At 42.1% G+C, this 22,378-nt stretch overlaps 1 protein-coding gene and 1 long non-coding RNA gene across 2 annotated transcripts in view; one reads left to right on the forward strand and one right to left on the reverse strand.

Moving 5' to 3' along the window:
- SMYD2 (SET and MYND domain containing 2) overlaps positions 1-4,275 on the reverse strand; it is a 50,551-nt gene extending 46,276 nt beyond the window's left edge. Inside the window, exon 1 of the mRNA XM_019738078.2 lies at positions 3,763-4,275. Within this exon, the coding sequence (XP_019593637.1) occupies positions 3,763-3,935 (173 nt within the window). The 5' untranslated portion in view covers positions 3,936-4,275. The remainder of the gene's footprint in view (positions 1-3,762) is intronic.
- Positions 4,276-4,348: 73 nt separating this feature from the next.
- The window catches only part of LOC109450574 (uncharacterized), a 170,453-nt gene continuing 152,423 nt past the window's right edge, over positions 4,349-22,378 (forward strand). Inside the window, exons 1-4 of the long non-coding RNA XR_002137862.2 lie at positions 4,349-10,237; positions 11,959-12,042; positions 16,533-16,572; positions 19,472-19,555. This is a non-coding gene — a long non-coding RNA (uncharacterized LOC109450574). The remainder of the gene's footprint in view (positions 10,238-11,958; positions 12,043-16,532; positions 16,573-19,471; positions 19,556-22,378) is intronic.

The following is a 22,378-nucleotide window of genomic DNA, read 5'->3' on the forward strand; positions in this document are numbered from 1 at the left end:
CTGAACAAACAAAAAAAGACAATATTCTTGTATTTAAATGACCCATAAGTCAAGAGAATAAAAGGTCAACAGGGGGATATCTGTCCACCTGAGGAACTGCACACAGGTGGGACACAGGTTTTTCCCTTTCTGAGACAAGTAACGTCAAGTGTAATAACATACGTCCAATATCAAGTTTGAAATACAATGCAAAAAAATCTGCCACAAAATGCTGGCCAATGGCCCAAAAACATGTCCGTGTGCATGCACAGGTGCATAAAATGTATCTAAGAGGTCTGATAAGGACAGCTCCCAATTGGAACATTTCCATTCTTACATTTTTAGAACCTGCCTTTTAGCAGCTGAAGCAACATACACATCTTCCCAAGAGTCACCCACCAAAACTGAGAGAATGTGATACAAATTTAAAACTCCCAGAAATACACCTTTGTCTGAATTGTCCTAACAGTAAAAATACCACTGTGACCTAAGAAACTTCCCATTATTTTTCAACTAATAGAACATACTTATTCCTGAGGAAAAAAAAAAAAAAATCACTTATTTTCCTTCAAAATAAGTTAAACCCTGACACAATTAATATGACAGGGAAAATCTCTAGTGGCTTATTTATCTTAAGCAATATTGTCTACGTTAAAAACTTTTGGCACAAGAAAGAATAAGGAGTAGTTTTCTTTTTTGTGGGGGGGGTGGGATGGAGGGAGGAAGTAGCAGATTTGCCCTGTATGCTTCAATTATTTGAAAATTCTGCTGCTACTCCCTTGAGGCACCATGGAGACTCGTATGCCTTCCTCTAGGACAGGTGGACAGATTGATTTGTTCTCAGTCACAGACAAACAGCTGACAGAGGAAATGGTGCTAAATTTGTGAGAATGGTCTAACCACTGATTCTAAACGAATCAGATTTAATATCATAGAGTGGAGTATGATGATATTTCTAATTTTATAGGTATCATTTTATCATTATTTCTTGGATATTATTCCAGTTGACTTCCAATGACTCGTTGGGAGGAGAGGAAGTGAGTGTGGGTGCTGACAAGTTCACCAAAGCCAACAGAGAAACGTGGAGGAGGTGTAGTAGAACCACCCCTGGTGAGGGGTTTAAGGCAACAGTTAGTGACACTAGCAAATAGTCATTCAGAAAATGGGGGGAGGAAAGCACATTTTGTCACATGCGGCAAGGTGATCTGCCAAGTTGCATCTGACTGCATATTAATGTTCTAAGGTTGGGGGTATGTGGAGTAGACAGGAGATTCACAACTAAAGAGAAGCATCTCTCAGCTCTGCTTCTCCCGCTCTGAACCCAGAGGGATTTGATTTGTGATTCACTGGAGAAGTGGACTTGTACTACCATCTGAGTACCTACTATGTACCTGGCACTGCAGTCTTCTTTCACACGATGGACTCCAGGAATCACCAGGCTCCCTGATGAAGGGAGGGAGGCACCTTCTGCGACTGGTGACCCTGCTCTGCTCCTGCCACTCCAGACACCCACGCTGCTTCAGACTCTGAGCCACAGCAAGGCTCAGAAGATCAAGGGGACCAGTCACAGCAGCCTTTTTAACTTTGGGAAAACCCAATGCTCACTTCACTCACACGTCGCAAAGTGGTGCCGTGACCCTTTAGCTCTTGGCTCACCAATTCAAAGAGCCACATCACATACAGCCCTTCAGCTGCCCACGGTATGATTCTGTGTCTAGTTCCTTTCCAGGTCCCCCCAAGCGGAAGACAGCTCGGGTAGGGAGTCTGGGCAAGATTACTATAGTATTTAGCGTTTGTCCCCTTTTTTTTTTACTATGTCTTATTACGGAATAAGGTGCACAGGTCTCAGAGGTAGAGCATTTCAGCATATGCTGGACTTGAGACCTGTATTCAAAAGGTACCTGCAGGACTTCAGCTTCACTTCATCTAGCCCAAGAATCTCCATTTCAAAGATAAAGAAACTGAGGTTCAAAGAAAGTACAGCAGGATCCACTTCTCAGAGAGTAGTGGAAGGCCAGGTACAGAGTTAATGCCAAAACCATGCTTCCTGCCTCACTAATTTTACTGAGCACCTAACTACGTGGGAAATGAACAGAACTGAAGAGACCAGATTTCATTCTCTTAACTGTAGGTGTGACTATGTATACACAGTTACACTTCCTCTCTGGGTATTAGTTTTCTTGCCTGTAAAATGGAGAGAGTGTTGCATTGGAAATTTCTTTTCTTCTCCTTTTTTTATTTTTTTATTCCTTATGCTATTCCCTACATCTCCATGACTACTTTGTAACAACCAATTCGTACTTCTTAATCCCTTTCCCTTTTTCACCCATTCTCAACTGCCCTCTCATCCCCCCACCCCAGTCTGAACACCATCAAAATGTTCTCTGTATATATGACTTTGTTTCTGTTTTGTTTGTTTTGCTCTTTAGATTCCACATTTAAGTGAAATCACATTGCATCTGTCTTTTGCTGTCTGACATACTTTACTCAGCATAATACCCTGCAGGTCCATCCATGCTGCCACAGATGGCAAGATCCTACTCCCTTCCCTGGCCGAGCAATATTCCATTGTGTACATGTACCACCTACTCTTTATCCATTCATCCATCGATGGACGCCCAGGATGCCTCTACATCTTGGCCATTGTAAACAGTGCTGCAATGAACATATGGATGCACACGTCTCCTCAAAGTAGCGTTTTGGGTTTTTTCAGATAAATACCCAGAAGTGGAATTTACTAGGTCCTTCTTTGTCTCTTGTGGTAGCCTTTGTTTTAAAGTCTATTTTGTCTGGTATAAGTACTGCAACCCCAGCTATTTTTATCTTGTTTCCATTTTCACGCCATATCTTTTTCCATTCCTTTACTTTCAGACTGTGTGTGTCTTTTGATCTCGCATTGGTAATTTCTTTTTTTGTTTGTTTGTTTATAGTAGCTTTATTTGTAATTACATATACTTTCAAACTATAGGAGATTTATAGATGTAGACACGGATGGACATATTAGTATTGTTCCTTAATCTAAGGATCCATGGGGTAATTTCTAATGTGCCTTTCAAATCTAAAACTATCATAAGACTTGAAGCTATAATTGTGTTGATGTATGTGAATAAATATGCACATATACGAACAGAGACACGTATACATGTAATATGCTACAATTAAATGCTACGTTCAACCACACATTTTTCCTAATCCCCTCAGCGACCATGTCTACCCGTCCCAAACCTGAGCTGGATACATCCCATCAGTGCAGACCCTCAAAATCCCGGGGGTCTGGTGGCGCCCCTCTGGCTTCCCTCCAAACACCAAGTGTAGAGACTAAGAAAGAAGAAGAGGGGCCATATACTTCACACGAAATGTTAAGTGTCATTAAGTTCCTTGAAGGAAACAGCAAGTCTGCGGCAGGGCTGGGCTGTGGGGAACAGAACAAGCCGCAGGAAGCACAAGTACCGGGGGCCCCCCGCTGGCAATGCAACGAGTTGGGGCAGCGCCCGGCCAAGCGTGGAACAAGCCCAGCTCTGAGCTCGCGATGGAGAGCAGGACCCTGCCCTCCCAGGTAGGTACATCCTGCGTAAGCAAGTCTGAAAACGTGCCATGCAGGCAGAGCATGCGGCGGGAACTTGCCTCCGGCTTCCTATCGCACGTGGCTCAGCCCCGCGTGGGGTTAAAAAGCCCCGCCCGCCCCCCCGGAGTCCGGCGCTAGGACCCTGCGCGCCGCGCGCACTTCCTCCCGCCGCGGTCCGAGCCCCGGCGCTGCGCCCCCGGATCCCGCCCGCCGCCTACCTGGCGAAGCAGTGTTCGCAGTGGTTGCCCCTCTCGTTGACCGTGAGCACGTAGGCGTAGGCCGGGCAGGAGAAGAGCAAGTCCCCCACCTGGAAGGGCTGCAGGGCCCGCAGCCCCCGGCCCTTGCCCGGGCTGCTGAAGCGCTCCAGGCCGCCGTATCCCTCGGCCCGCATGGTGGCGGCGGGGCGGGCGGGCTGGCGCGGAGGGGCGCCCGGCGCTGGCTGAGCCCGGAGCTGCGGCTCCCCGCGCGCTGTTATTGGAGACGCGTCACCCAGAGCTGCGGGGGGCGGGGTGGGAAGCAGCCCGGCCGACGCGGCGGCGGCCACCGCTCCCCGGAAGGGACGACGGCCCCGCCCGGTCCTCGCGCGCCCCCGGCGGGAGGGGGACAAGACCCGCGGTCCCGCCTGCAGCGCGGGACCCTCGGCGGCAGCCCCGCACGCGCTCGGGGCCGCTTCCGGTGTGGCCGCGACAAAGAGTTGCAGCTTGTGCGGCTCCTGGAAGGAGGACGTGAGACGTCTGCGCCTCCGCCGCGTCTCCACGGAGACAGCGGACGCTGTCCCCCGTCCCGTGGGCAGGACAGGGTCGCCTACGGGGACAAGTATCCAAGGCGTCCCCTGGACAGTCGGCTTGGCCCATAGGACGACCTGTCCTTGGTAACTTGAAGGGGGCAAAGGTGGTTTTTAGCCTTATGTGCATGTGTCCCCGTCAGAGACCCCAGAAGGAGTCATCCGGGAACACGGAAGAGAAATGACAGTAGAAAAGTTTGATGTGCTGAGGATTTAAGGGTGCTTCCTTAAGGTTAAAGGTTTTTAAACTGTGTAGGGAGCCTCTCGAGTTTTGTTCGGTGTGAACATAATCATCCCTCTGCCCCTCTAGTGGGAGTTAATTGCAGGGACGGAAGAGGAAATGCACAGGGCCGTGGAGGTCAGACACTGAGGTCAGACACTGCCCAGGAAGCCAAGAGATAACGTTGCCTTCAAGGAACTTAAGGGCTTGTTGGGGCAAGGCCCTGCTGTGGCCAGAGTTTGACCACTCACTGACTGTCACGTTAGAAAAGTCAGGTTATGCGTCTCCTAGAGGATGTTAAAACCCCTAAAGCTCATAGGACAACAGTGCTTGGCACATACGTGCTGTACCCATGCGTGCTGTTGATGTTATTCCTATGAAAAAGGAGGGCGTTTTCTGTGTGCCCATAGGCTTATGGAAAGGCTGAAATTGATGTGCGTTCAGTAAAGACTAAAAGCATAAAGAGAGAATAGAAAACACTTAAAACGCGTCTGTTCTCAAACTATGTAACCTGTGTAAGCTCAGGACTAGTTCAGCAAAAGGAAAGACGAATATGATTTGGGGTATGTCATAAGATCCGTAGAATGGTTGCCACTTCAGTGAAATTCCTAAAATGAATAAGCCTGTATCCTTCCTGTACAGAAAAATACATTAGGGATACGATTTCATTTATACATTTAAGAAGCATTCGCTGAGAGCTCATACTATGTGCTAGTCACAAGGATAGAGAGTTGGACAAGATGTAGGCCTGGGTCTTTGCATTCAACACATTCACATGCTAATAATTAACCATTAGTTATTGAGCATTATGGATCAGGCTTTGTGCTAAGTGCATGAAACACAGTATCTCATTTAATCTATAATAACAGCCACCCAATGAGCTAGGTGGTATGTCTCCCATTTCCAAAATTAGACAACTAAGATGCAGAATAATTTCCAAGGCCACACAGTAAGTTGCAGAATTTGGTTTCACCCTCAGGTCAGTCTGAATTTGAGGCCCATGCACTCACCCCAAATGTCCCTTTGCAAACAAATACAGCTTACTAAGTGTTATGCTAGCTTGTACAAAGTGTTCTGTGGGAATACTGGCAATGAGTGACAAACTCAGCCTGGGCAGTGAGGGTTTGGTCTGAGCCTAAAGGATGGACGGGACTTTGCAACTGTAAGAGAGGAGAACGGTTTTCCAGGCAGAGAACAGCATGTACAGGCAGAGGGACCTGAAAGAAGAGCATGTAACTGTACCGCTCCTCTCCCCCACCCCCGTGTGATTCTGAGTGGGACAGAGAGGGCAGGAGGTGAGGCGGGAACAGTGGAAGGGCATCCTCTCAAAGGGTGAATTTTGTCCCAGATGTGTGGGAGTCACTGAAAGTATTTAGGCAGAGGGGTCCAGTGTTTTAGACTGAGTTCCCTGGCAGCTTTGCAGATAGACTGGCAGGGGAGAGGACCGAACACAGGACCAGCATGTAAGGGAACATGTCCAATATTTTAAATGGGAGATAAAGAAAGCCAAAATGAGGTAGTGGCATTAGGGAAAGAAACAAAGGTATGTCAGAGTAATTCCAGTTTGTTGCTTGGCATATGGTCTCCATATGGGGAGATATAGGCAGGCAGATAACACAGAATGTTGGCTTTCTAACTATAGCCGGATCAATCTTGTATGCTCGAGACAGGAACCATAAATATCCTAGAATTTTGGAACTGGAGGAAGCATTTTCTTACTAATGAGAAAAGTGAGACCCTATGAAGTTAAATAACTTGCCTTAACAACCCAGTGGTGGGCAGAGCTAGCATGAGATGCCACCACATATTCATTCAACATTTAAATATTCATGACGTGCGTACTATGTTCCAATGACAGTGATAAGGGCTGGTGATATAATGGTAACAAAAACTGACTTAGGACTGATTCCCTGCCCTCAGAGTGCTTTGTATGGTCTAGAGCAAGCAGACATTAATCACATATTCACACAAATACAAACTCAGTGGTCTCAAGTGCTAAGGCAGTGCTTAGAGGATGTAAACTAGTCTAGGAAAGCTTTTCAGAAAGTAATGCCTGAACTAAATCCAAAAGATGAACAGAATTCAATCAAGAGTAGGGGGACAAGTATTCTGAGCAGAGGGAACAGCATGTGCAAAGATCCATAGGTATAATCTGTATGAAAGACAGAGTGACAGGAGCAGAGCTAGAGGGAGAGTGATGTCTGAGCTGATTTTAGGAGGTAAGTGGTTCTCCTTGTTGGTCAAGCTACAGGAGTCTGCTCTGACCAAAAATCCTCCAACAGGTGCCAGACTACTCTGGTAGGTGAGCTTTATGCCAGTCATGCTGCTGTCTAAATCGATGCTGATTGTTGTGTTTTATTACAGATGGATATTATATGTTAATGAAAGAAATTTCTCAAACCTTAGAAGTTTCTGAATATGTGCCAACCTAGGCAAATCTTGGATACATTTTTGGGTTCTATAGTTTTTTTAACTTTCAGATTCTGGGGGCTCCAACCAGCACAAAGGTGAAAAGATGACATAAAAGTAAAGAAACAATTATAAACAGTACACAAGTTACAAGGAGTAATTGTGCAAAGTAATCTCCTTGTTTACTTTTTTTATTGCAAGTACCTGATTTTTTTCCTCTTTCATAAAGAAAGGTTTCTAACCGCTGAGAAAAGCAATAGTGTGGTTACTGAGTTGTCTTTCCAGGTACTTGGTGACTGGAACAGACTTATTCTTGTGGGTGAAACATGTATTCCTGTGATTTAAGAACAATGGAAAAGAAACATCCTCATTTCAGAAAAATGGTTGTGCTGAACTCAAGTGACTAGAGATGGGGAAATGGTCATGAAGCAACAGCTATGAATTGAGGAGCTTTAAATTATGAAGAAAACTATGTTTAATATACATGGTGACGGAATGGCAACAAACCAGCCTGGGCAAACTGATGACAGCACTCTTGATTCAGTTCATGCTTGTCAGTCTGCCACTCCACATTCTCACATTCCGTGCAAGTCGCCTTCCAGCTGTCAGGGTCCCTCCATCTTTTCCTTCTGTCCCATGGCTTGGAAGGAATGGAGTTTGAATGGAGTTTTTTGGTCACCTCACTGTAGCTCAGAAGTGATACAAGGATAAAGGCCCCCTTTGCTTAATATCTCTAACCTAGAAATTGGTTTAATTCGTGAGTAAAATTTCCTTCCAACCACAGATTAGCACATGAAAGAAATATTAATAGCTCTGGCCTAGGGCAGTCAAGCCTTAACAAAGATGGAATCCTGATAAACACGGGCAATGGACCTACACCCTACACCAGCCTACCTCTCCATGTATCTCAGTTATTGATTATAGATTATATGCTTAGACTGGGGTAGACCCTTGTTCTACAAAGGTGAAAAGACCAACATACATGCAAACAGTTATGTAGTAGCTGCTGAATGGCAACCGAGGGTATTAGGTCCCAATCCCTGGAACCTGTAAACGTTACTTTTCATGGTTTAAGACGGTCTTGAAGATGTGTTAAATTGAGGATCTTGAGGTGGCATGATTACCCTGGTTTATCAGGGCTGGCCCTCAATGCAGTCACAAGTGTCCTTTCAAGAGAGAGGCAGAGGAGATTTCCCACAGACAGACAAGGAGGCAGCAATGTTATCACAGGGCCAGAGTGGTGTACCCACTGACCCAGGAATGCAGATGGCCACCAGAAGCCGGAAGAGGCAAGTCACAGATTTTCCCTTAAGAGCCTCTGGAATGAGTGTGGCCCTGCCAACACCTCCAGTTCAGCCCACTGATGCTGATTTCAGACTTCCAGCCTCCAGAACCATAAGAGAATAAATATCTGTTGTAGTAAGCCACCCATTCTGGGGTAATTTGTCACAGCAGCCATAGGAAACTAACACAAATTATAATACAATAGAAGTTTTAGTAGGAAGTCGAACAAAGTATAGCAGAAAGGCTTCACAGAGGAACTGAAAGACTAGAAGGAAGATAAAGATTGACCAAGGGAAAGAAGGCCCCCCAAAATGGGTTTAAGATCCTGCAGGTGTAAATTCACTGAGGTAGAAGAGAACTTGACGATCCAGAGAATTCTTTTTCTTTAACAAACACTTCCATAGCTCTTCCGATGTACCCGGGCACTTTGTAAATATATACTCACTTAATCCTCCTCACCACATCTTGAAGATGAAGACCCTGAATCACTATGGTTAAATAACGTCCAAAAGAGGGGGTGGCACTCAAAGCGAGCTGTGTGTGACCCGTCCGTCCATGCTCTGAACCACTGCTCCACGCTGCTTGACTCTTTGGCCAGAGCTCCAGCCATAGGCTCGGGTGAGGCTGGGCCAGCAGGAGTGGCCCCATGAAGTAGCGTTCTATGACGCCGTGAGCACAGGGCTGGGTGCACTGCACAGGCACTACGGAGCCAGACAAGACGTTTGGTGGACGTGATCCAACAGGACTTAGGAATTAGAGAGTGAAGGGAAAGGAGAAAGAGTATTACGAGCCATGAAAACATACGCTCGATGACAGCCGACATCACCTCCAGCCAATCCCTGGAGTTCATGTCCTCCCACCTTCCGTGCTGTGAGTGTTCCACAAAGAAGATCTTGTTATTTCTTCCCTGTATTTCTATTATAGTTTAATCTCCCCTCATTTCCACTCTGATGGCATTCAGCGCGTACGCTTCACTTCTGGATTACTGCAATGGCAGTCATGTTTTGAGACAGCCAAGGATCTGCCATCCAGCTCCTCATTTCCTTTTATACCCCTTGCCTCCCATTTATGTGAGTGGCATTGACTCGAGAAGAAATGATGTTGTGACTTAGGAGTGAAAAGGCTCTTGGGCTTCAGGAGACTCAGGGTTCCAATCATAGCAAATTCATGATGATATAGGCGCCCAGGGCTCCCTCTGCCCAGGAGAGATTCTCCAGGCCTCAGGTGAGAGGGAGAGTTGGAAGGAAAGCCAGAGGGAAGTTGGGGACTGAGAAAGGCATTCAGCTTTGTTTCCCTCCAGGCTGGACCCTGGAGGAGTGGGATAACATAACAAAACTCCATAAGGTTGAGGGGCTTCAGAACAGCGATAACTTAAGCCCTAATCTCATGTAGACCCCAGAATTCCCTGCATACTAGAATTGGGTGTGTGGGGTGAGACCTCTCTGGGATCTCCCATGGGAAGCAGGAGAGAGATCCCATGCACACCAGAGGAGCCCTAAATCAGACAAGTGAGGCATCCCAGAGAGCCACTGTGGATGAGAACAAGGGAACAGTGCGGAGAACAGTTTGGACTGGTGCCAAGGACCAGATGTTCCACGCCCTGCCAATCACTTACTGCCTTAACATCACGGTGCCACCCAAATGAAAGAGGCCACCCCAGGGAACTGACTCACATGACGTTTTCACCACCTAGGGAAAATGAAGACGCATCAGGAAAATTGTTAGTTTTTGACCCACATGCATCTACAGATGAGCTTCACCTGTCTGGTCTCTCTCCTTTCTGTGTGCACTAATTACTACTGTCAGACCCATGTCTTACAAGAACTGCTTTAATAATGAGACTTCCGTTGAACTTTCAGTTGCTTTTTATTATATAGTTCATCAAGGACAAGCGTTTTGCTGGCTTCAGAGACCGATCTCTGTCTTACCTTGAGTTCTACCTAGTCTCAGAAGCTTCTCCAAACATTTATACCCATAACAATTTCCATTTCCTAAGGTAAGTTTTATCTATTTGTATCTTCTTGGCACATAATGAACAACTTTATATATGTATCCCTATGTAAATTAAATATCTTTAAAGGAAGACACTGTTACATTTATTTGGTAGTCTCTGTGGATAGTTCAATATTTATTTATGTGTTAGATCCTCAAACATTTTCTGAGTGACTGAAGTGCTTAATGGGCTGATAAAGTTTTGATGGGTGATAATACTTGGATATTAAGAGTATGTTATACCGGTCATGTTTTTGATCTAGCTCCTAGACTTTCTTACACCCTATCCCAAGAATGAATAAACAATTCTAGGTAGTGAACCTATGAAAAGTTAGAAGATCAGAACCTTTATTCTGGCATAGTTAAGAACTAGTATAAAAGGAGTGAGTGTTTTTTGTTGTTGTTTAGAGGGGGCATATTGTTATTTTCCTGATCATGTAGGTCAATTGTAGGTGTTGACTTCCAAGGCTTACGAATCCAGGTGGCCAAATGCACCCATGTAATGCTCTGTTGTCCCGCTGGCAAGCAAAGGAGTGGGCCTGAACAGAAATAAAACTCTACTTCCAAGCAAGAGGTGCAGCAAGGGCGTCCCTAATGCATAATTTACAGTCTTCACACCAGCCTCTCAGCCGCACTGCAGCGTTTTCACTACAGGCAGAGTTACCATAGAAGAAGAAACTATTGATATCAGTGGGAGGAATAAGAATGCCAGAGAAAAGTACATGAATAACTATTTGTGGGTCGGTTCAATCAATTCTGAAATTACCAGCCGCGTTCTCTTGTATTTACAGGGAAAAAGAAACAGAGAAAGAAAGAAAGAAAGCATAAACTGGGTTTGTCCTCATCATTCAGGAAAAGTGATAGTTCTAACTAGATTCTAAAAATTGAGTACAAAGGCAACAAAGACCCAAGAAAAGGCCCATTGCAGACATATTTGGTTCTCATCTAGACTTACAAGGTTTTTTCTTTATCTCTGGAAAGTCTCACTAGCTTTCCCCTCATTTTTTTTAAAGGTACTAAATATAACAAAGTTTAGAAGTTGTGCATATTTTTATTTTCTTGAGAATCGTTAACTTTCTTATTTGGGGGGAGCCAGTATCATCTAGTGGTTAGAGGAGGAGGAATGGGCACAGAATTTGATTTTGTTACCAAAGACTCGTGACCTTGCACAGCTTACCTGGGGCCAGATTTTTTGGAGCTTTCTGCTCTCTCTAAAATCCCCACTGATTTTTTTTTCTTTTAGAATTATACTCTTTCTTTATTTTTGTTTATTTATTGGGGAAGGGGAAAAGGACTTTATTGGGGAACAGTGTGTACTTCCAGGACTTTTTTCCAAGTCAAGTTGTTGTCCTTTCAGTCTTAGTTGTGGAGGGCACAGCTCAGCTCCAGGTCCAGTTGCCGTTGCTAGTTGCTAGTTGCAGGGGGCGCAGCCCAGGGGGCGCAGCCCACCATCCCTTGAGGGAGTCGGACGGCAGCCTTGTGGTTGAGAGCCCACTGGCCCATGTGGGAATCGAACCGGCAGCCTTCGGAGTTAGGAGCATGGAGCTCTAACCACCTGAGCCACCAGGCCGGCCCCCACTGAATTTAAGTGAAAGCAGAAGTGTTCCATAAAAAGATGAGATGAAGCATGATAGTTAATGCTGGAAAGCCTTAGTCTACCTGTTTTATAGGCTTAATCTTTGCATAAAATTTGAATATATCACTATAGTTTATTTCTTTTATAAGAGGGAAGAAAAACAGGAGGAAAAAAATCAATAGAAGAAGAATCCATGCCAAAGCTGGAAATGATCAACTGTCATCATCCTAACTGTGAGCTATTACAACACATTAAAAAAAAAATCTTTGGTTTAGTTTTCTGCGAGCGTTAAAGATTAGTGACATTGACTGTTTGTGATTTGAGAAATCATTAAAATTTAAGGTAAATACAAAATCTTTTCTTAAACTGGAAAAAGAGAATTTGTTACTTTGCTTGAAACAAATAAATGCGTACAACTTTATCTTGAAATACAGCTAATTTAAGATCCAGACAATTATTTGAACTATTTTGGAATAGTTGTGGAGGAGTCAAAGTTAAATCAGACCCAGATCTGTCCTCCAGGAATTTAGAATTTAGAAAATGAAACATGACATATACTTAGAAGGCTATAAAAATCTACTAGAATATAAACCTCATGAAGACAAGGAGATTAGTCTGTTTTGCTCCAAGCAATGCCCGACACACGGTAGGTGTTCATTAAATACCGGGGGTGCCAAAAAATTGTATACAAGTGAACACTTTAGTTAGCATTACTCAAGCAGTAGTTTGCTATAATCAGAAGTGTCTGAATGCTGATGGTAACCACTTTGAGCACCTCTTGTAATTGTAGAAGTCAAATGTGACTTGTATTCATCTTTTGTTATCGGTATATATTGAGTATTACAATTTTAATACAGTTTTCCTTTCTTAAAATGTGTATACATTTTTTTTAGCACCTTTTATATTTGTTGGATGAATGGATGATCCAAGGCAGAGAGTGTAAAGCCATATAAGAACTGTAAAAAAAAAAAAGAAATTGGTAATAGGAGAGAGAGATAGGTTCCAACATCTTTGAAGTTATATATGTAACTTATAGATAATTAAGCTGACAATCAGGCCATGAACAGAATCTCCTTTGTTTTGTTATTTTTCAAATCCATCACCTGCTCTGCCATCCTCATCAAGTTAGATCATGAACACATTAGATAATGAAGACATTACTTAACACACTGGGCCTCCATGAAATAAGGAAATTAGACTAGATGAGTGTTTGTGGGAAGAAATACACAAGATCCTTTCAGATGGCAGAATGACTAAATGTGTAATGATTAAATGTGTCCACTAGCTCACCAAACCTCTGATTTCATAGATACTATTGCCCAGGAAGGAGACTTAATGAAAAAACTATTAAATGAGAGTAGGGGGTGTTATGCAAATATGACAAAACTTGTGAACACAACACATTCATGACTGAGGTTTAGGAAATGGGAAGGAAGATCATTAAGGTCAATTGAGTTTTATTGTTTTGTTATTTAAATTAACTTCAACCAAAAAAATTGCCGTTGCCCAACCTAAATAACGTTAAATCTAGTTCATGTTTTTAAATCCCCTGAATTGTTTCTCAACAACTTTCTGAATAGTTGACTGATTAAATATACATAGTGTCTGTCTATCTAGAGGTGTTTTCTTACAGTGACCCCTTATTAGATAATGGTGACTCTTCATAGTAGCGCTAGTGCCTGCTATGGGTTTCACCAGTCTGCAGCAAAATTAGACAAACACGAACAATATGATACTTATATTTAGAAAGCTAAACTGACTCAAAGAGAATTTTTTTAAAAATCTGAGATTAGGACCTTTTCAAGAATGGAATATCTTTTGTTTTTAAATGATGAAGGTTGTAGATGGTATTCTTTTTAATGTTCTAGGCACAGGAAAAATTGTCAATCCTCTGTGGATCCCACCACCTTTTACATGAATTATACTATTTTCTGAAATTTAGCGATGTGAATGTTAAGAATGGCACTACAGAAACTACCTGGGATTATTCCTCCGTGCAGATTGTTGCGCCTTCAAATATCCTTATGCTAAATATTTAAATTCATGACATCTTGATTTCCTTTCGTTCTCGGTCACAGACACTAGTGCTTGTCTATTCCATTTAAAACACCAGACTACTAGAGGTCAAGAAATAGAAGGCCGCATGCAATTGAAACTATGACTTCTTTAAAGGCATTTACAAAATTCATTTCTGTTTTTACCACAATTTCATTATTTTTGGAAAACAGATTAGACACCTTTCCTGACAGTGTTATTCATATTACCATTTTAAGCAAGCATTTACGCATGTAGTTTCATTGAATCCTATTTTTTCTTTGACCATAAATAATTTATGTTACCTAGAGTGCTAAGGAAACAAACATTGATAAGTCCACTGATTTTGTTGTTATGTAAGCAAGGTATATTACCTTGATAAAGCTAAGGAAACACATATAAACGCAGTGATTAGCCTTGCAAAGTTTTTGTTGTACATCCTCCCATACCGATCTTTATAAACATATAAATATTTTACAACAAAAATGGGATCGTCATACATGCTGTTTTATAACCTGCTTTTTCAACTTAAAAAAATATGTTGTAAATCCCTTTCTATGACATTAAATATTTTATATCATTTTAATGACTTCATATCGTGATATTCGATGATATACTATAGTCTGTTTAACTAGTTCCTTGTTGTTAGATACTATTGATGTCCATTTTTCTATTATAATACTGAAATGAGCATCTTTGTCAAATTAAATCTTTATTTACATTCTTAATAATTCATTAGGATACATAATAAAAATATAAAGTAAAACGTGAGAAAAATCATATGTAATCGCACCAACCAAAGATAATTATTCTAAACTTTTTGGTCAATATCTTTGTAGTTACATATGCAGAGGGTGCCAAAAAAATGTATACACATTTTAAGAAACAAAAACTGTATTAAAATTGTAATAATGTATACTAATAACAAAAAATGAATATAAGTCACGTTTGACTTCAGCAATTATAGGAGGTGCTCAAAGTGGTTACCGTCAGTGTCCAGACACTTCTGATTACAGTGAACAACGTTGAGCAATGTTGACCAAAGTGTCTACTTGTATGATTTTTTTGGCACTCTGATATATATATATATATATATATATATATATATATATATATATATATATATCTCCTTTATGTGACCTATCTGTATATCTATTTAGAGGTAACATGCAAATTTCATACTGTTCTATAATCTACTTTTTCCCACATATTAGTGACATCTTTTAGTGTCAATAAAGATTGATCTATATCATAATTTGTAATGGCTCCATGGTCTTCTACTGTACCATAATTCACTTAACCAACCCCCAGTTCATGGATTGTTTGGAGTTTGTAATCAGTCTAGACAACACAGCAATAAATAATCTGTTATATAATTGTTTGAATATCTGATAAATACATGTCTTTTGGGCAGTGTTATATGTGATACTATTTCCTGGAGATTCAAGATGCACATTCATATATTAACAAATATTTATTGAATACTGACCAATTGTGCTGTGTGCTGGAATTAACATAGTAAAGACTCCAGAAATTCTTACAGTAAAGAAATCTTTAAACTTTTTAAAATTAAAGTTTCCCAACCTTTTGGAATGTTTTGGTCATGGAAGTCTTCACACACACACCTCTACCCTTTTTTAAATAGTACGGTTACAAGTATTTCACTGGTCTTACTTGGAACAGAATTTAGAAAATGCTAATCTAGTAACAGTCTTGTTGAAAACTACTAATTAAGTGCCCATACCTACACATTACTTTTATAGGAACTCTGAAAAAAATCTTAGGAATTATTTAGAGCAAAGATATGTTTTAGGCATTTCAAAACAATACATCTTTGATCTAAATTGCCAGATTAACTTCCAGAGTAAACAGTATTTTGGTATGAATATTTTGGTAGGACACTGGAGTCTTATTTTACTTTATTTGTTAAAAATAGTGTTCATATCGTTAGAATCAAAGGAAGACTTGAACATAAAAAGAGAATGTGGGATATAAAGTAGTTTTTGGCTAATCAGCGGATTCGTTGGGGGAGAGGAATGAATTTGCATGGGGAAATAGACCAGGCTGAGGAGGAGAGACAGAGAGAGAGAGAGAGGAGGTTATTAAAAGGAATTAAGGATGGAGGTTATAGAGATTATATAGCAAAATGTGAAATAATTAAAATATCTGGTAGAAAAAGAAGGATGCCAAATTTTATTCATAATATGGACACACCAATCAGAAAAAATCGGGTAGGGGGAATCCAATACAAGTAGTATTTGGGTTTGGATGCTTTTTTCCCCTCATCTGTAATTGTGGTTTTCCTTTTTATTTTTAAAATGTATAATAAAATTGAAAAGGAATACTAAAGGATCAGACAAAATTAGGAGAAGAAAGGCTTATGGAGGAGGAGGAAGATAGTGGTTGAGTCGAACAAAAGCAACACATAGATTAAAGTGAATAAGGGTAGAAGAGAGAACATTCCATTTGTCCTGGAGGAGATCATTAATGTCCCAAGTGCTGTGAAGTGGACAAAAGCTAGTCTGTAGTGGGGTCAGATGAGAGAACCAGAGAATAATATTTTTTTTTTTTTTTTAGAACCTAGGAGTAGAATAATTCACTTAGAGGTCCCTCCCCCCCAGCCACTATTACTTTAGTTTGGGTTTTATCATGTTGGGATTTTGCCTATATCCGTTTTCTTTTTTCCCAGGAGCTGATAAATGAAAACCTTAAAAAGAGAAATCCTATGAGTAAGTTTCTTTGCCCTTATATTTGAACTGAATAATAAAGAAATGGTAAATTCTCTTTCTGAGCTATGCTAGAAATGCTACCATATAGAAATCTTAATAATATACTCTGTGCATGACATTTAAAAATAGGAGAACTTGGTCGCCCAAGGTCATTTCAGATGCCTTTTTTTCCTAAGTGATTTGTGTATATTTTATCCATAAAAGACAAATTATTATGAAAGGATATGAAATATAGGTTTAAGAAACTCAAAGAACAAAGTGCATTTTTTGCTCTTTGAATTTCTTAAAATTAAGTTCTTAAGACTCCTGCTGCTTACCTTCAAGCAAGCAACCTTGCAACTACTCCATGAAACCCGGTTAAAGGATGAACCAAAGAGTTTCCACTTATGTAAAAAAGAAAAAAAAAAGAAGAAAACAGCACATGGGAGAGAGAACATTTCAGTCTTCTAGTATCCATACTTATTAACTAAATTGAATGCCTGTGGTGGGTCTCATGGGAGCACACAGTAGCAGCCTCTTTATATTACAACTCAGCCAGAAGCATTTATTCCCTTGTAATTAAGGCCAAGGGTGCAACCAGTGATGTGAATGGAAGCAATTATGTGGATTATTCCATTCCCTCAACATTTCTCAAGAATTTGTATGTTTGTGGCTTTATGCTTGTTTGAAGTCCCTGTATAGTTCCTTCAGTTCTCCCTGGTGCTATAAGTCCAAACTCACATAAGAACAATAGCTCATACTTATGTAGCACTGCCTATATGACAGACCCTGTTTTCGGTGCTTTAGATATATTACCTTCGCCCAGCCTTTCAAAACTCTGTGGGGTTAACTGTGAAGTCCTTCGTCTCCAGAAGCAGATACAGAGATAAGGTTCAAATACAAGAGGTTTATCCCTGAGGTGGTTCCAGGAGAGACCACTATGGAGTAGGGAAAGCAGGCCAGGAATAGGTAGTTGAGCCAAGCAAGGCCAAACCCTCCAGTCAGTCACTGTACATCACTGGGTGGGACTGACCCTCAGGCTGACTGGCTGTGAGGTTTGGCCAATCCACAGCTTATGGGCTGCTGTGTGGCATGCTTACCCCACTGAGTGGGGTTTGCCCCAGTGGGCTCTGGTGCTTGTTGAGACCACCCTTTGTGTGGGCCACTTGGGGGACAAATTGGGTGGTGCTCTGCTGTGGTTTGAAGCCCACCTCCAAGTATGTTTGCTCTGGAGCCTCTTGGGAGGCTGTGGTGCAGGCCCAGGTCACCGACTGCCAAGGACTATCTGGTAGGAGCTTCAAAGCCATCTGCGGTTTTTCGCTGCCTGTGCTAAATCTGGAGGCAGTGGGAGAAGCCTTGCTGCAAATCAAGGATGATGCCACCAGCCTGGGGCCTGGGGTAGCTCCGCAAGAAGCCAGGATACCCCAGAGGCCTGCTGCCACCTGCTGGTTCCCTTACGGTTCAGCTGCTGATAAAGTCTCGTGCAATATACAGGTTGGATGAGGCGAGGTCTCAGGGAGTCACTAAAGTGGGAAGAGTTGTGCTCCCAGGTTAATGTAGATTTGGTGATGCCAGTGCTGAGCCTGGAGCTACTCAGCAACAGTCTCAGAGCACACTGAGGCCAGTCGCTGTCCACATGAAGCCCAAAGACCCTGATAGTTTTCCAAGAAAGAGTGCAGTGTGGATGGGGCTGGCTGCTTGCAGAGAAAGTGCCTTTAGCATTTGGGAGGGTTGGGTAGGGCTGGGTCCCAGAGGAGCTCATCAGACCAATCAGATTCAGATTTGGCTTGTGGGGGTGGGCTTAACACAGGAAAGATGGCCTGCCGCCTGAATAGGAGGAAAACCACACCGGGGAAATGGTGACTGTTCCTCCAGTCCTCACCCGACAGTCACACAACTCAGTGTCTCCCCATGTGTCTCCAACACCCTCCACGTCACTGTCCCACCACCGGAGCCCAGGGTGAGTGCCTGCGAGCGAGTGGGTTTCCTTTAAGAGGACACCTGGGTTTCCTGCAGCCTCGGTGGCCGAATCCCCACTGTTTTTCGCAGCCAATGTGGTGGGGGCTCCTCTTTGCAACACCAGTACTCTGGGCTGGGGAGGCCAGTGTGGGGCTGAGGTCTCTTGTTTCTGGGGACAGGGAAGGGGGGGGGAGCAAATCTCTGTGGCCGAGATATCCCTTCCGGTTCTCAACCGCCACACGGAGGTTTCAGGCAGCCAGTTCTGTGTCTCCACCCCTCTGCCCAGTCTCAACGTGGCTTCTTTTTTATATCCTTGGTTATAAAACTTCTGTTCGGCTAGACTTCAGATAGTTCTCCAGGTTGATTGTTCTATAATTTAGTTGTAATTTTAATGTGTTCACGAAAGGAGGTTCGCACCGTGTTTACTCCGCCATCTTGGATCTCTCTCGTATACTCACCATCCTCGTAATCTCCTGTTTTTCAGTTTATTTTCTTCTCCAAATCATCAATGTGATTTTTAAAATTTGGTTTTGGTATAACGCTACCTGTTTTCTGAAACATTTTAAAACATTTTTTTAAACTTGAAAGGAGTTCACTATTTTTCCTAAGGGAATTCTCTTATTTTGCTGTTTTAAAATAGGGAGTGTGCGTAATACTTGTCTATATCTTTCCACCTCATAAAAAGATGAAATGCTGTGCATAACGGTGGGTGGACAATGAAATGATCTCCTCAAGAGTTTGAGAATGGCTGTGCTAGAGCGGTTGACCAGGAGAGAAACAGGTGGTAACCAACCTGCGTCAAGAGAATCAGCTACAACCTTGGTCCAGAGAAAGTGGCACAAAGATAGAGACAGCGACTAGACAGAACAGCACTTAAAGGGGAAGGCGTAGGGAATGCAGGAGATGTATAGTTGTCTTCCTCTGTGTTTTGGGTGAAGTGGGAAATGCTCCTTCTTTTCAGAAGCCCGTGTGGGGTGATGCTATCTGAACCCTGGTCTCTGCTGTGCCACATTGACTATCGAGGAGGAGAGAAGGAGGGAAAAGCGTGAGTACTTGCAAATGACTCTGAGATCCTAGATAATAAAAGCTAACTCTTCCGTGGTGGTTAGGAAATGCAAAGGACTCTTCTTAGAATTTTACATATATTAACTCCTTAAATTCTCCTAACAACCCTATGAGGTAGGTACTCATATTTTCTCCATTTTACAGAAGAAGTAACCGAGGCACAGAGAGATGAAATAACTTGTTCACCATCACACAGCCAGTTAGTTGTGGAGCTGGGATTTGAATCCAGGTTATTTGCTTTCAGATTCTGTGTTCCTACCCATTTACCCTGCACCTCCCATTGGAAATGTAGAGAAGGTGCTAATAACATTACTAATAATTATTTATTTGTAATTCAATCTATTTCTGAACGCTTTGCAATTTTTGTAAAGGGACCTGTATTTCAACACTGGGTAATAGCTATGGCATAGGAGAAAACTTGAGTCCTGATAGTTAGACACATTTACCACAAGGTCTTAAAGTTGATATGAAATAGAAAACCCGTATACGTGTTTGGAAACTTGAAAGAAGAAGAGGTGGCAGCCGGCAGGTGAGCGCTCCGTTCTCCGGAAGAAGATAGCGTTCCCTGCCCATGGGGAGCTGCCACTGGCAGCAGTTATATCGCAAAGTCACTCTCAACACAGCTTGCTAAGAATTACACTGCTGGGACCAAATCTGGCGAGCTTCAGGTTACCATGCTTTGGAGGAGGCATGCATCTCAGTGTGATATATTTAGCATTCAGAAAGTTAAATTTAAGATTCGCTCTCTTAACAAATAATAATATATGTCCATATTACTTGTGGTTATTTGCTTCATGTCTCTAAGTAAACCATGGCACAGCTATTTATTCAATAAAACCCCGTTTATGGTTTGTGTACAGGAGCGACTCTTACTTGCAAAGGAATCGAGCCTCTAGTGCCTCTGCTGCCCTCTAGAGGCGTCAGATAATGATAGCTCATCTCTGAACCTTCCCTTTGGATTGCACCCAGAGGCCGCCCTTATTCTCCCTTTTGAATCTCCAATAAATGACATTTGTCAAAAGGGGATCAGGTGAAAACACTCATCTTCCAAAACCAATAATGGTACTTAATTAAAATTCCAAGCTAGGGCTTTGATCGTTATTCTGTACTCAGGGAAGATATAAAGCTTCATTTCAAAATAAGCCGGTCAGGGGTATAGCCAAAGTGTCTGCCTGGACTGCCTGCCTAAGGACAAACGAAGGGATTGTGCTGGCGTTAGAATCTATAGGCAAGCTCTCAAATCTGTAGACATGTGTTATGTGTGGGAGTATGAGATGTTAAAGCTTATTTATTAATGTTTTTCCATTAGTGTTAGGTATTATATGCCTCAGTGTGTATTTTCGAAAAATATTCACGTTTCCATCCAGTGGAAAAAGAAAACAAATTTTAAAGCCCTTTATAAAACTAAAATAGGTCTAATTTTAGTCTTAGAGTTGTTCCATTTTTGTCATCAAGTAAGGCATATATAATAAGTCTACCTTTCCTATCTGTTCAGGAAATATGTATTGAATGTTCACTATGTTCCAGACATGGATCAAAGTGTTTGAGATACACAAGTGAACAAACCAAGATCCCTGAATGCATGGTGCTTATTTTCTAGCAGAGGAGAGAGAGACAATAAACGTGATAACTAAGTACAGAGAATGTTACAGTGTGATCATTGCCAAGGAAAAGTAGAAAAATAGAACAGCATAGCAGGAAATTGGGATAGGTGGTTGTGGAGAAGAGGGTTTGTGATTTTTAATAGGATCCCTTTTGGTTTCATTCAAATATGACCTCATGACATCTGGAAGGAAAGTGTAAAAGAGCAGTGAAGAAAGACCCTATGTGCATGCCCAATGCAGTTGGAACTGAGTAATCAAAGCGGAGAGACTGGAAGGCTATGAGTCACAGAGGATGTAGAGGACCAGTTCGTAGGGGTTATTATGAAGGTGTTAGTTTTCATGCTGAGTAGAAATAGGAAGCCTTGGATGATTTTAGTAAAAGAGAAGATCTGACTTAATATTTAATGGGATCAATCTTTTAGGGAGACAAAGTGGGGAGCAGGGTCTCCAGTTAGGAGGCTATTGCAATAGTCCAAGCAAGAGATAACAGTGAATCAGCACGGGCTAGTAGAGTTGGTAGTAGAGCCATATGATCAGATTCTGGATGTGTTTTGATAGTAGAGCCAACAGGAAGAATTAACTGATCAATTAAGTGCATTTGAGAAAAAGACACGAGTCAAGGGTCACTCATATTTTGTCCTGAGCAACTGGAAAAATGAAGTTGTCTTCCATTGAGAGGGAAAATTAGGTAAAGCGATTTGAGATTTTGGAAGGGAAGACCAAGAGTTGAGTTTTGGACATGGTGAGTTTGAACTATTAGACATCCATACAGAGACGTCATAAAGGTAGTTGGATACAGAAATTGAGGTTGGAGAGCGGTCTGAGCTGGAGATTTAGAACCGGCCATAATTGGTGTACAGGTGGTATCCAAAGCTATGAACCTGAGTGGGATCATCAAGACAGTGAGTGTGAATAGAGAAGAAAACATTAAGGACTGTGTCCTTAGCGTTATTCCGTTTTATATGTTTATTACACTTGCTACGTTTCTCGCTTTGAAAATTATGACATGGTACAAAATAAAAGGGAAAATTGACAATTATCTAAATTACTGAGGATAGTCTATTGAATAATTAAATTTACAAAGTACATTAATTTTTCTTGTTTGATTTTCTACAAATGTCTGCATTATTTAGACAGTAGGACAGTTACAATTTCAGCTGCTTTATCCTGGTGTTATTTAATCAGTAACATGTTCATCT

Source organism: Rhinolophus sinicus, linkage group LG17, assembly GCF_036562045.2.
Source record: "Rhinolophus sinicus isolate RSC01 linkage group LG17, ASM3656204v1, whole genome shotgun sequence".
NCBI lineage: Eukaryota > Metazoa > Chordata > Mammalia > Chiroptera > Rhinolophidae > Rhinolophus > Rhinolophus sinicus.